Source organism: Talpa europaea (genome assembly GCF_964194135.1).
Source record: "Talpa europaea genome assembly, chromosome: 13".
Lineage (NCBI taxonomy): Eukaryota > Metazoa > Chordata > Mammalia > Eulipotyphla > Talpidae > Talpa > Talpa europaea.
Window position 1 is genome coordinate 11,035,490 of NC_140080.1, and position 15,463 is coordinate 11,050,952.

Below are 15,463 nucleotides of genomic sequence, written 5' to 3' on the forward strand. Positions count from 1 at the left end.
TTCCCTAAGAAAGAGGTCACAAACTACAGTCACAAGTCTGCAGGCGGCAGATGCCTTTCTGATGCTCCCTCTTCAGCCTGCCCCCAGCTCATTCTTCATTTTACAATTCAGTTTGAAATCACCTCAGTGTTTTTTAAACATCCCCACAGCTTTTCCAAACCGTGCTCGAGAAGATTATGATTTCAGCTTCATGGAAACAAACAAAACTACTCCTGGGAGGTCCAGAGTTCTCTCTGCCGAGCCTCCTCATGCGCGCTCTCAGAGGGCCATAAGTGGAGGGGGTATGAAGAGTAGCAGCCCAGATTGTGGGCTGCAGATAAGCTACTGCCAGAGCTCCCTTTCCAGAACAGAGATTGCTTTTATGTTCAGGCGTAGAATGGGAAGAGGCTGAAACTGGTCAGGTAGCATGTGCCAGACCATCCTTCCTAAGTTCTTTTATTTTCTCAACATGCCTTCTTCTCATAAAGGAAGGCATTTTCTCTGTTCTTGAGTCTCCTTACTGGATGCAAATTCCTGTCCTAAACAGTTTGTGCACAGTGATTGCTAAGCTACCTTTCCACCTTTCCATTTGTGCACTGCCCCTGCCATGGAGAGGTGTACTTGCACAGTCACAGAACACAGAGACAAGGAAGCTGCAAAGGCATTAGGTAGTGTATTATAAGGGCAAAAGGAAATTTGGTTAAAAAGCACCATCTCTGCATAAGACAACAATTTCCTTTTCTGTCACCCCTTAGATGTTTACCAAGCCTAGAAACCACTAGTGTCCACTTGGAAAACAATGCTTTTGAAAAAGGGAAACACAGCTTCCAAAGTCTTCTCTACCACACTGTTGGAATTCTCCTTGTAAATGACAATGTAATTTGAATACTGTTCACGACAGCATTATTTGTCTGGTGGTGGTTGTTTTTTTTTTTTTTTTTTTCCTTTTGCTTTGTACCAAAGTTCACAATGACTTTTATAGGATTTCAAAGATTGGTGCTATTTAACCTATAAAGAATTACCCAATGTCCTCATTAGCAAAAAATAGCACTTGTTTCCTGTCTAATAAATTTCCTACTGATAAACTAATTCAGCAGCATTGTATAAGTTATAAAAAGAATGTCAGTTTCCTTACTTTGGAAGTCTTTCCAGCACGGTCTTCAGTTCTTCACAGATGAGCTTCACAAGTCCATTCTTTATGTTACTATATGAAACATCAATCATGAAGATAAAGGCTGGTGGGTTGGGAGGCTTATTCTTCTACAGGAAAGCAAATAAATCACATAAACATGTAATTATGACGTGCATACATTTCATAATCAAATTAAAACATTCAGAAACTCTTGCTGTTGAAACATCAATGTTCCATCCAATATTTAGGATGTAACTGCTGTGGAAGTGAATCACTTTCTAGAACACAGTCTCTAAAGCTATAAAAAATATACAAGCTGGCCTCCCCTGGTGGCGCAGGCAGTTGAGTGCTGTGCTATGAAGCTGTCCACAGCCTCTGCAGTGCCGGATCGATCCTGGCCAGCCAGTGAGGGTCCCACATGGCATGGCAGACCTCTCCTGTCTCGCCCGCTGCTCTGCTCAGCAGTGTATTTCATCAGTCTGCCTGTTCTGTTCCCTGCTCTGTCTCTGGTGAATCCTCTCATCTTCCCACGCATCTGGCCTGTACCCCAGTTCTTGTATAAAACAAATAAATAAATCTTTAAAAAAAAAATATATATATATACAAGCTATTTATTTTCTAGGATATGACCTAGGTTCCACGATTGAAATAGACAGTATTACAATATCTAGCAGAGAGAGTTCACTTTCATAAAGCCCCAAAGACCTTATTGCTACAATTGTGCAAGAGCACGTATTGTCCACGTTCCGCCTTGTTTATAACACTCCACCTTACAGGAGGGAACGTGCCAGGAACCTGAAAAATTCTGTCCAAAAAGAGTGTATACAAAAATTAGCATTTGTTTTTGGAAACTGTATTAACTTGTACCATTAACTTGATATTGCTATTTTCAAATCTCTTCCCTTAGAAGTTCTTTTTGTTTTAAAGATATGAAGTTATATACAAAAATGTAACTGTATACATAAAGATTATACTATATAATTAATTACCCACCTATTTCATTCCTATTTATGGTAAAAAGGGAAATATTGGGCCTTTTCTATTTTAAACAATCACTATAACATAAAACAGCTGCTGTATAAATATTTTGTAGTTGTTGGTTCCATTACTGGCTGGTGTTCAAATAGCTCTTAGGAAGTGATTCTTTCAGTTGGGTCTTAAAAAATATTTAGAAAAGAGAGCCACAGGCCAACAATGTAAATGACTCATAGAGACTCATAAATAACTCTTCTAGAGACAGAAGAGTTAAATCAATTTAATTTTTAATTTTATGATAAATGACAAGCATTGTACAATAGAATATTGTGATTATTATAATTATAAACCTAGATGATAATATCTCCAAATTAACTCACTGATTCATTCTACATCCACTACAAGGCGAAATATGTTCTCCTAACAAAAGTCTTTCATTGGCAAGTAGAGGAAATTATAGGACAGAAAAACCATCAACCTACAAACTTCATCACTTGCCACATCCAACATCAAACCAACAAAAAAGGAAGAAAAATACTGCTATGTTAGCAATTTTTATTGTGAATCATCCTTATCCCAACCAATTTTACTCATTGCATAGATTTAAGTTCATGTATTTGGGATGAAAATAACAATCATTTCCATTAATTAAACTAAATTAATTATATCACCAACCCAAATGTACCTTTACCATGCTTGCATTCTCTCCTAAATTTACCATTACGAGTTCTCTCTAAATGTTTTCCCTATTAGTAGATTATTCTTTTCTACGGGAGTTGTACACTGTAGCTTTTCTATGTAGTTCCATTATTCTTCTAAATTACATTCTCCTCCACTTCTTTCTGTAACACACCAACTCAAAGGCTGAAAAACATGAATTAGATTTGACTATTCCTTTTCCACTAATTTATTCTTTCAAAGTTGATATATACACAATGGAATACTACTCAGCAATCAAAAAAGATAAACCCATGCCATTTATGGCAACATGGATGGAGCTGGAAGGGATTATGCTAAGCAAAACAAGTCAGGAGAAAAATGATAAATACCAGAGGGTTTCACTTGCCTGTGGAATATAGAGAAACCAAACAAAGTGTCAGGGGGGAAAAAAGACAATTTGGAAGCTGATCACAGAGCTGAGGCACAGAGCAGAGGAAGGGAAGGGAGAGGGGTCAAAATAGGGGTAGGAGGAGCGCCAGGGACTTCAGTGATGGGTCACAGGTGCTATGGTGGTGGGAGAACTACAGGGACTACACTTGAGAGAAGAAATCAAATACTGTCCAAAAATGAACAACAGTATAAGAAAGTTAAGAAAACTTTAGAAATTAAACTTGAAATAATATTTAAAAAAAAGAAAAAACAAAATGCTTCTTTCACATACTGTACTCCATCCCTACTCTTAACCTTCAGAAGCTTGTTATTTTGCACCTAGAAAACTCTAATGGCTTCCTCATTGCCTTCTTCAGTGGATGACTCTCCCTCATCAATCCAACTTTGCTTTTCCAGACATGCTTAACCATCACAATACTACAAATACTTGGTTTTCCATGACACTTTACTAAAACTGCTAAAATCCAGTTCTACTAAATGTCTTTATTTCTTTGCCCTCTTAGGCATGGAACACCTCTTTCAGCTTCCAATGTGCTGTGGGATCATTTCCTCTCCCAGTTTCTGACTGTTGCTTCCATTTTTTTATTTTCTTAGCTTTCTTTCTCCAAAGGTCACCCTCTTCTTTCTTCTCCCCACCTGCTCCCTCAAGGAAATCTCATTCACTTACTCAGTTTCAACCAGCACCTCTACAGAGGTGGCTTCTCAAATTCTCCTTCATCCTGGTCTCTTTTCTGAGCTCCAGACAAGCATCCAATTAGCTATAGCACAACTGCCCTCACCTTACACTCAAAGTTTTAGAAGTTAATACATTTCTCCCACAAAACTGGTATTTTCTCTAAGGAAAGTACCAGAAAGCATGGTCCTCTACAATAACCTGGGCTTGACATCTCACTCTGTACCTGGAATTGTCCATTTGACTTCCCATCCCCACACAAATAATACACATAACATAAAATATACCACCTTAAACATGTTTAAATGTACGGTTTGGGGGCATGAAGTATATTCACATTGTTAGACAACTAACAAGAACTTAACTCTTCATCCATTAAAGAAAAACTTACAGTGTCCCCCTCCAGTCCCTGGCAACCACTCTTTGTTTCTACATTTTGTTTCCATGAATTTGACTCCTCTGGGTACTTTATAAATGTAGAATCAGACAGTATTTATCATTCTTGTGACTGGATTATTTCTCCTAGCATCATGTCCTCGATACTGATCCCTGTGTCATAAGTTCTTTTCCTTTTTAAGGAAAATCTCCTTTTTAAGGAGATTTCATTACACACGCATGTATGTCAAAATTTTTATTTTATCCATTCAACTGTCAATAGGCACTTGGGTAGTTTCCACCTTTTGGATATTGCTATGAATATGGTGCAAAACGCTATGAATAATTGTGGAAAATACACACAATAAAAATATACCATCTTTTGACGGGATCAAGAAGATGTGGTACATATAGACCATGGAATATTACTCAGCATTCAAAAAAGATAAACACATGCAATTTGCAGCAACATGGATGGCGCTGGAAGGGGTCATGCTCAGCGAAATAAGCCAGAAAGAAAAAGAAAAATACCGGATGGTCTCACTCATAGCAGGAATCTAGAAAACTTAAATAAAGGACCAGGAAAATGAATAACTATAAGAAAGTGAAAATCAAAATCAACAAAAAACTATGAACCAGAGGCACTCTTTGGGGGGTGGGGGGTGGGAGGGGACGGATTGGGGTCAGAATGGGGGGTTGCAATTGTATGGGGAATAGAAAAATAAAATTTATTATTAAAAAAAAATACCATCTTAAACATGTTTAAATGCACAGTTTCAATTGTATTGAGTATATGCTCAGACACGGAATTGCTGAATCAGATGACAATTCTATTTTTTTTTTTTTTTTTTTTTTTGAGGAGCTGTTAGACTACCTTCATTTTCTTTTGCTTGGGTTGCTGCATTAACTTGTCTTACCTTCCCGCTTCTAATCTCTCTCCTCTCATTTAATATAGGTCATCAGAATAGACGGTCTGAGATGTAATACAGATCATGTTGCTACCAACTCCAACTGTAGGAAGTTTACTGGGTCACTGGAACCATGCATGGAGCAAGGCACCAAAAAATAAATAAATAAATAAAAGCCAAAAAGTGCTTATAACTGCAGGTTGATTGAGTTAATGAATATGTGGGTGGATGGGTGGACAGAGAAGTGGAGATAACTCCATCTTACCATTAATTGCCCTCAAGGACTATTGAATTAAAATAAATTTGTCAATGGCCTGACTCTCCCTAATACTCACTTTTTCTAAGAGATCAAAGGTAGGATGTTGGATCCAATGGAAAGTAAAGGGACACTGTGTGTATCCAAACAGTTTCCCAGCTTTACTTCCCCTTATTTCCCAATACACATTCCTCCAACTAACTTAAGTGCTTGCCGTTTTCAAAGTATTTCCTATCCAGAAGTCAAATCTGGTGAGCCTAGGCCAAGAATTTGGCCAGAAAATTGTTTTCCTTGGCAGAGTACTTTTTAAAATGTTTGAATTTGAAAATGTTTTGGAGGAAAGGGGAATTTAGTCTCCAATTATCTTGTCCCCATACCAGCCCACTTTACTCACCCACAGTGTTGCCTAGCTCCTGAAGAAAGTGGCGTCAGCTGCAAGTTCCTTTGTGAGACCTGCTTCTCCCCAACATTTAGATCCCCAGCCTGCATTTCCATATGTCCATTCTCTGCTCACAGTTTAACCAGCTCAAATGTCACTTCCTATATAAATCTTTCTGTGACCCTTCAAATCCTGTTATTGCTAATCTGTTTTCTTATGGCACTTTGATTAATCTACTCTTACCTCATCGATCATAATCAGTTTGTATGGTAACTATATACTTTTCTTATCGGGTCTACACATGGCAGGTATCTTGAGATCAGGTTCATCAATCATCTAGCTAATTTCAGGTTCACTGGCAGGACATATCCAAGTGCCTTGGACATGCTAGGTATCCAATAAATGTCAAAGTAAATTAAAATTAAGTAGAGAAGCTAATTTTTATTTAGGAAAAGAAAAGCCTAGATGAGATGCAATTTTACATTTCAGGTACACTTTATATGCCACTATATTCTATAAAGTGATAAGTGGAAAACTGTTATGTGACAGTTTTCCATGGTGATTTTCCAAGGGAGCTCCATGGTGATTTTCTAAGCATTTGCCTCCATATCCACAGTGGTATGACAGAGAAGCGGGAATCCTAGGTGTACAGATTGGGTTTGAGATTGGCTCCATCATTTTTTACATGTGGGGACTAAGGTTGGTACCTTAACTCCATGAGCCTCAGTTTCCCCTTTTAATGGTGCACTCACCAGATGGTTTCACTGTGAGAAATAAATGACTCCATGCACTTAGCACAGAACTTCACAGAGTAAATGTTAAGGAAATGCCCACTTAACATCTAAAATTGGTGTTAAAAGAAACAAAAATGAATAAGGAAATGTGATTTTGTAATTTTCCTGTAGCTGGCAGGGTACTTTTTAAAAAGCACATGTAGGCATTAAATAAGCTCTTTTCTATCATTCAAATCCTTAAGGCAACTCATTATTATACTTCATTTATATTTTAAATTTTAATTAAATTTGAAGATATTTACAACATCTTTTATGTTGAATTCTATTTGGAATAATAAAAGGAAGATTAAGTTTACAAAGTTCTTCAAAATGTATAATTTTCATTTGGCTCCTTGCCTGCTAGGCGAGATTTCTCATCAATTAGACATCTGGAACACTTCCAGATAACAAAGTTTGAAGATACTAAGACTTTTGTTCCCAGAAATAGATTTGATTCTTTGCCCAAGTTTCTGCTAAAAAAAACATAAAATCCAGATAGCATAACCTTTTTGGCAGAGACATGGTAACTCAGAGCCTGGTTAGATTTATATGACAGTTGCAAAGATCAGTGAATAGATTTTCCATCACTAGTTATAATGGCTTTATTACATTTAATTAGAACTTCAAATGTTTATAGTCTGCCAAATCACCCCTCTTCAGTCAGTAGCAGTAAAGAACAAATCAACCGTCTCAGTTATCAGTACTACAGGACATGCTTTTTGCTTGAAATAACACATTTGTACCAAATGTGTTCTTACATTTCCCAGAGCATGTTCAAATCGTATAGCATTTTAAACTAATAAAGAATTAAGTTGTCTTTAATAACTAATCCTATGTAAAACAGTGAAGAAATCATGTAAAATGCTAAAAATAAATGCAAAAGTTATGTTAATTGAAAAAAATTAAATGCAATCAATTAAATAAACTTTAGTTTAAAGAAACATTCTTTGTTCACAGACTGCAAAACATTTATGAAAAAAAATCGGTGCACCAGAGGCTGTTTCCTGAAAACTGGGCATTCATTTTTGGAAGGGGAAGCAAGGAAATAAGTCAGAATCACTGCTGGTTGTCAGTCAAGATCTCATACCCAAGAAGGTATTTCTACATCATTCAAGAACTTTAAAGTCCTATAAGGTATGCACAATGATGACTCTGCACTATGACACTGGAGAAGGGAAATATATGTTTCATCAGCTGCCTACTCTGTGCCAGAATCAGTGGAAGGTGTCAGAACGATGACTTGGGCACGTCTATTGTTCTATGAAGAAGGAAACATGTAAGAAGATTCAAATTTCCTCGAGATAACTACTAAAATAGATATGTGGACCAATTTCTATGAAAATAACAAAAATAACTGAGAAAATTCAGTAAATCATTAGCAAGATGAAATCAGAAGAATCTGTGTTCTTACTCTATGTGCATGCATTATGCATGCACACACACTTCAGCCAGGTGTGAGGAAATAAGGAGCTTGCCAGGTGGGATATGGATAGCCATAACAGGAGGGTGGAAAGAATCCTAGACATGTAAAAGGAGTTTGCAATTCAGAGTAAAAGATGAGGATTCTGTATATTGAATAAATAGGTGAGGAAGTGGTTTGGGATCTAACAGTTCATGATCTTACAAGGAAAGCTAAACTTTTTACATTAATTTTTAAATCAAGGTACCCATGCAGCTGAGCTAGTCTGGAAGAGATTCCTGGGTTGGAGATTGGAGGTAGAGAGGTTCTATGCTATCTGGTAGAGACAGAAAAATTAAATTACTTTCTATTTCGTGCTCCACATTTTAGTTTTATAAAATGACCACGGCAGTGAATAGTTTTGCATCTTAATTAGGTTAATGACTAGAAGACCTGGTTTGTATCTTGGGCATTTCCAAATCTCAATGGCACCACCAAAATGCTTTGTTTGTGAATCAAGGCAGCTCTTTACATTATGAAAGTTATTCACTTGCCCCTAACATCAATGTATAAACACTTACCCTGCAGTAATCCAAAGTAGCAACAAATTCATAAGAACCCAGTGATAGCTCTGGTTTCTCATAGTGGTCCAGTCTTCTTCCCATGTGGTCCAGATGTTGGAAATAGAATGGTGGTACTAATGGAAATAAAAATAAGAAAGGAAATCTTCTGTATTTATAAGAATTTAATAAATGCTCAAAATTCATTATGGGAGGAAATGAGTTAGTATTTTAAAAAGTGTGTTTTAAAGCTGCAATGTAGTATATTCTAAATGCCCACTATTAAAAAGCATGTCCAGGAAAGTGTGAGGATTTTCTGAAAAAATCCTCTAGGCCCCTCTACAAGTTACTGATGAAAAGGGGTATTTATGATTTGAAATATCACAGAGAAACAAATGAAAGTATGGCGCAGTGGGTTGAGCGCAGCGCTGCGAAGCTGCCTGCAGCCTCTGCAGCGTGGGTTCAATTCCTGGCCGGCCAGGGAGATACCCACATGGTGTGGCAGACCTCTCCTGTCTTGCCCGCTGCTCCCCTCAGCAATGTTTCCGGTTGTCTGCCTGTTCTGCTCCCTGCTTTGTCTCTGATGAATCCTCTCACTCTCCCGTGCCTCTGGCCTATACCCCAGTTCTTGTATAAATAAATAAATGTTTAGAAAAAAAAAAACTTAAAAAAAAAAAGAAAGCAGTGGTGTCTTTAAGTTGTTAGTTACCTTTTAGGAGGGATTCTGGTTTTTCTAACGATTTTAAAATTACTTAATAGAAACAGACAATGGTTATTTTGACTATACTACTAGGCACAATATGTGTGCCATCCTTTAATTAAGAGATGCCTCTAGTCCTGGGAAGCTTGCATGGCAATCTTTTTGTGTTTGGGTTTGAGGAGAGAGGATTACTGTATTAGGGAAAGATGACACCACTGAGATTTCAGCTGAGGGAATCTTAATTTGATTCAAATGTCTAAGAAGGTTGGTTCAGGCAGAGACCTGGCCACCATCCAACAGCACAGGAACAATCATGAGTCACATACTGAACACTTGGACAAATATGGGCTGGTATCTCTGTGAAAACCAACTCTTGCTGCCTTGAGATTAAAAGGGCTGGCTATTAAACCACTGCTAACAGAGATACTTAGAATAACCAGCAATGCTCCAATATCAAACATTTCCTAAAGAACAACATTTTCATGTGGAAAGTCACAGAAGTAATGCCTTTTGTTATAAAGCCAACAACTCAGTATTCTTTGTGATTCAGTTGTGAACTAACTGTGTGGATTATAACAGGACTGTTCTCTTAGGACGGACTTAAAGAAATCACTGAGGTTTGATTTTTCATTTTTTCTTTTTTTCTTTTATTTATTTATACAAGAACTGGGGTACAGGTCAGATGTGCGGGAGGGTGAGAGGATTCACCAGAGACAGAGCAGGGAACACAACAGGCAGAAGGACCAAAGTACACTGCTGAGGGGAGCAGCAGGCAAGACAGGAGAGGTTTGCGGCGCCATGTGGGACCCTTGCCGGCCAGCCGGGATCGAACCGGCGCTGCAGAGGCTGCAAACAGCTTCACGGTGTGGCGCTCAAACACCTGCGCAACCGGGGAGGCCCGATTTTTCATTTTTTCTTACTATATCTTTTCTTACCATAGCATATGAAACAAGTTTTATAAAATCCACATGTGGGGGCCTCCCTGGTGGCTCAAGGGGTTAAGCACTGCACTAAGAAGCACTGCAGCCTCTGCAGCATGAGTTCGATCCCCAACCGGCCAGGGAGCTACCCACATGGCGCAGCAGACCTTTCCTGAGTTGCTCGCTGCTCCCCTCAGCAGTGGATTTCAGTCGATCTGCTTGTTCTCTTCCCTACTCCGTCTCTGGTGGTTCCTCTCACGCCCCCCTTCCCGCCCCACATCTCTGGCCTGTACCCCAGCTCTTGTATGCATAAATAAATCTTTTAAAAAATAATAAAATAAAATCCACATGTTCAGAAGAATCTCTGAATTTGAACAATGCAGAGCCTTGAAGAGATTATGGGAGTGAACCAAGCCCCTCCCCAGACTCCACTAAACTGATTAAATTGTGCCTTGAACTGCTACTTTCTTACACTTCACTGAGATGGACTACCCTCTGCTTGTCAGCATACAAGGTTCTTAACACTGTGTAGCTTTTACTCACACATCTGCATGTAATATGTGAAACTGTTTCCTCTTCTATTAATTAATTTGGTATTTGTTAGCACTTAATATTAGTTGTCATGTTTTATAAACTGAAATGCAAGTCACACCAGAAATCACATCTGGCCCTCTGGCACATGTCTCCTTGCAGGCCTCTGACCTCACCGACTTCTCACTGTGCAATCCCTAGACACTCTGAAGGGAAATGGAGGGGAATCCTGCGACCAGCCCTGCTGGGTTCTTTTTAAGCCCAGCAAACCTCTGACTTCTTTAAACTCAAGTGAAGAATAAGGTGTCAATATAAAGTTGAAGGAGTGTGTGTCCCTTGTGGGACAAATGTTTGATCCTAGTATGAATAACCCTACTGGAAAAGGATCCTAGTGATCTCCTGGAATGGTACCCAGGGAAAGAATGTATTTTGTGGAGATATAAGAACTCTAAGGGGTGGTTCTAGAACAGGAAGTAGCTGGGTATGTTTGGCTCTGAGCTGACATTTTGGGTATGAGACCAGGAAGTAACACCAATTTGAAGCCCCTGGGTGTTCTTAGTGCCACATCCCTGATCCTTTCCTAAGTAAGTTGAGGGCTTGCCTGGGAACACCGAGGGGCAGATGACCTTGGTGGGGAGCTGCATCCAAATCCTTTATGAGAGGCCTCTGCCTTCCCGTGATTTCCTTCCCCACCAAAACTAAGGAACAGGAAACTGACTTGTCATAGGGTCCCTGAGATCTAGGTCCCAAGATAGAGAGGTCTGAATTATAGATTTCATCCAGGGTGAGAGATGGGAAAAGATCTTCCTTAGAGAATTAAGGGTGGAGGGCCAACAGAATCTGTTCTCACTTGACATGCAGTTTGTGCTGAAGAGATGTGACCACTGGAGCAAGGAGAGACATATCCCAAGATGAGGCTGGAAAGCAATGATTCCATTCCATAGCAAGGCGTTTTAAGAACAGACCAAAGGTCTTTGTGAGAAAGCCTCGAACGCCAGTCCCTGACACTCTAGATTGGGCAAAGCCGTAGCCTGTGAAAGGGGGTGGAGAAGCAAGGAGGCCAAGAGAGCTCTCGCACCAAAGATCACACATGGGGCTGAGACGCTATAAATGCAGTGATGCTGGCAGAGAGCTGTGCCTGAGCTCACTCGTCATGAGGGAGCAGCCAGCTGCCATGCAAGACCTGGCTCCCAGGCAGAGTGTGCTAGCTGTTCCTCTGATCTAAAGCCCTGCAGGGAAGCATGCCTACAGAGATAAAATGGAGGGAAAATGTAGAAAACTCATGCTCTAATAAACATCACATGGCTCTCAGAAAGTTTTAGCAATATAAATAGAGTGGGAACTTTCTCAGCCTGGTATGGGCTTTCTTGGACACCAAAGAATTAAAAATACAGACATGTTATAAATATAATAAATGTAAGCACTTTCAGTAAGTCTAAGTCTGCAGTTTTTTCCCCAACATCAGTGAATTCTTACTGGAATGAAACTGAAAATATATATTATGCAGATACCATATAAAACATATTGTGACTCTGGGAAAGCCCAGCATACTATTTTTTCTTCCTAATCAATACAATATTCACTCCAGAAGTGAAAAAAAAATCTACATACATGTTATAGTCTATGATTATACCTGAGTTCTTCCTAAATACTGATGAATTCGCATTCAAGAAAAACTTGGAGGAATGACAAAAGAAATCTCTCTCCACTTTATCATCTATAAACATAGTTAAGATAAAAAAGGTTTCTTCTTTATAACTTCCCTGCACGGAAAGCACCAAGAACATGCTCCTTTTGGGACATTCAGGTGTTCTTAGGCTCACATAAGTATAGGGACCCACATGGACATTGGCATGTTCTTTATAAAAGAACAAAACTAAAAGTAGGTATTTTTTTCCTCAATCTTCTTCCACGAAGGTGGAGGGAAATGCAATTTTACCTTCTATGTTTATAGATGATAAAGCTGAGGGATGTTTCCTCTTTTGTCATTCCTTTGAATTATTCTTGAATGTGAGCTCATCAGTATTTAGGAAAAGCTCAGGTATAACTGATAGTTTTTACATACATATATGTGTATGTCTATATACACACATACAGGTTTAACATAAACTTTTGCCCCAAATCTAAGACGTCTATCTCATTCAATAAAGAGCTTTTGCAAAGAGCACCTTATGGCTACACTTACCATCATTCACACAGTTGCAAAATCCACACTGATACCTCCTTCCTCCTTCAATAAATTGCATAAATGGGCACATGTAGGCTTTGCACCTGTTGCATCTGACGGGTCCAGTCTCTCCATGATTTACCAAGTAAAGGGGAGTCTATAAAAGCAAATAAAATTAAGACATAGGTGGGTAAAGGGTTTCCAGATATTTCAGAAATCCTATGCAATAACTGTAGCCTGAAAAGTAGTCTAATGGCACTCACTAAGGAACTCTAGGTACTTCACTTGACACTTTGTGAATTCAAGGCAATACCCAAATGAAAATCAATTTTATTATATATCACTTATAAGCATATATGCATATTTACGTATATGTGTGCTGGACATTTACTGAAATGTATGTAGAGAGAGGAGAGAAAATATAAAAATGGTACTAATACCTAATAAACTTTATACTAAAAATGTCTCCTGAACATCTTGCATCACATAGTTTGCTAAGTGAGCTCACAGACTATAGATAAGAAGTAAATCAGGTCTGATTTTAACATTCCTTAGTTTTCATAGCAGTCTATTTAGACAGCTCCATTAAAGCACATAAAATGTTTCTTCAAAAATGCAACTCTCTTAAGAAACATGTAATAACATTCACTTATTTAGGCAAGAGGGAAGATTGTGTCTTTTCTGATGACAAAATGTTTCACAAAGTACTCTTAATGTAGCTACTCGTTCTTTGCCAGAACTGAAAAAATAAAAGTAATGGTTTCTTCCTCGCACACATGTGCACAAACACATCTTTCACAGCTTGAAAATGGAAAAGCTTTAGCACTGTAAGTCTGCCTGTTTCTCAATTTTTCTGGCTTTCAAAATAAAACCACAAAGATTCTTATTATTCCTGTGAATCTCCTTAAAGATAACATTTCTAGAAAAACCCAGTAATTACAAGGCTGGCTTGGCACATCCACCAAGTTTTTCTTTAAAGATAAATTCATAAATAAAGCAGGCTGCTTTTCCATGGAGACCCAAAGAGCTGGCAGAATAAGGCACTGAGTTAAGGTGACAAGGCCATTTTCTGCTCATCTCAGAAAGCTGAGAGTTACTATTTGTCCTGCCCGGATGTTGCAAGTGAAAATGAATTCATTGTTGTGTTCTAAGAGCATGGGGTGGGGGTGTTATTAAGTGTAAAACAGGAAAGTCTCAGGGAAAGGATAAAAAAAATTCAGAATCCACCTCAACTGACTCCCCATTGCCTTCACCCCCACCTCCTGCTTCAAGAAAGTCAGAAGACGGGTAGGATTTTCTCTTTTTGGTTTCCTCTGCCCCTTAGGACAGGCACAGGTCCGCTGACTGATGGTAGGGCTGTGACAAGGGCTTCATGAGTAGTACTTAAGGAAGATGGACACTGTGCCTGGCACAAAATTACTGGATAACAAGTAACTGTAAGAGTAGATAGAGAACAACCTTTCCTCTCTCAAAATCACTCACACTGAGAGGTGATAACAGGGTTTAATAACAGGATTACAGATTAATAAGGCTTACACAGATTTCAATTTCTAATGGTACTTATTTATATGAATATTTAAGGTACCTTACAGGTTGCTCTAAATTATTACTGCCAAAATTATATAAGATCAGGAATCTATCTTAGGAGATTTTCATATAATCAAAAGCTTACCAGAAAAAAGGCACCGTAGATTTTTAAAGCACTCTGAGAATTTGATTTAAATACAAATATACATATTCAAATGTTGACATCTATACATTTCTGCATACAACTTTTTATTTGCAAAGCACAAAGGGACAAATGTTTGTCACCTCTCTCCAGTAATATGGAATAGTCTGAGAGGATCAACTAGGTGAGGAACTACAGAGATTCTTAGGACAAAGAATGAAAAACTAGAGTAAGAACTGAAAGTAAAAATGTACAGTAACACAGGTTTTCCTGGATCAAAAATCTAATGTATCAATCATGCCTTTGGTCACTGTCCTGTTCTGCAGCTTTCTCTGGTATCGGGGGATGTTCTTAAGAGTCAAATAAGAAAAAAGTCTTGAGTTTGCATTTACTCAGTCATATTTATGTTTCTCAATCTTTTATCTTCAAGGAGATCAAAGGTTACAATCAATTGCCTGAGAGACTTTGAAAATAAAATATGATACAGTTATCTGCTGATCAAGGCCAAAGCAATGGAGGGCAAAGAACCTTATTTTTATTGATATGATTTACTCAAAGGCAGGCTCAGTCTAAAATGACAATGAACTTGTCAGCAACTTACACCTAAGCATTCCAGTCAAGACAGATTCAAACTTGCCAAACTGAAAATGAATGTCTAGTAATAAAGTGGAAACAAGTAATTACTATATCTAGGCTGTTAAATACACTTAAATTTTTTCTACTTTCATGCTTTTGGAATCTGGATGACAGCTAGATAAATAAGGTATTCAGACAATTGAGGTGACAGGAAAGAATGTTAAAAGCTTTTTAACTGTTTACTTTTTCTGTTTGGGAAACAGGACAAGGGTTTCTAAATTACGTTGTTCTGTTTCATCTGGCAGGCTACACTGAAAACCATCAGAGACTTTGCTTTGCTCCAGATGCCCTCATATCTACTCTACAGTAGGGAGTATGAGC

The 15,463-nt window shown here is 38.4% G+C and overlaps 1 protein-coding gene across 2 annotated transcripts in view; it reads right to left on the reverse strand.

The window, feature by feature from the left end:
• SEC24D (SEC24 homolog D, COPII coat complex component) overlaps positions 1-15,463 on the reverse strand; it is a gene marked incomplete at both ends in the record, with an annotated part of 86,818 nt that overhangs the window by 29,590 nt on the left and 41,765 nt on the right. For both annotated transcript variants that reach the window (XM_084252215.1, XM_084252214.1), the window contains 3 exons: positions 1,115-1,239; positions 8,541-8,656; positions 12,856-12,994. In XM_084252215.1, coding sequence (XP_084108341.1) covers positions 1,115-1,239; positions 8,541-8,656; positions 12,856-12,994 — 380 coding nt within the window. The remainder of the gene's footprint in view (positions 1-1,114; positions 1,240-8,540; positions 8,657-12,855; positions 12,995-15,463) is intronic.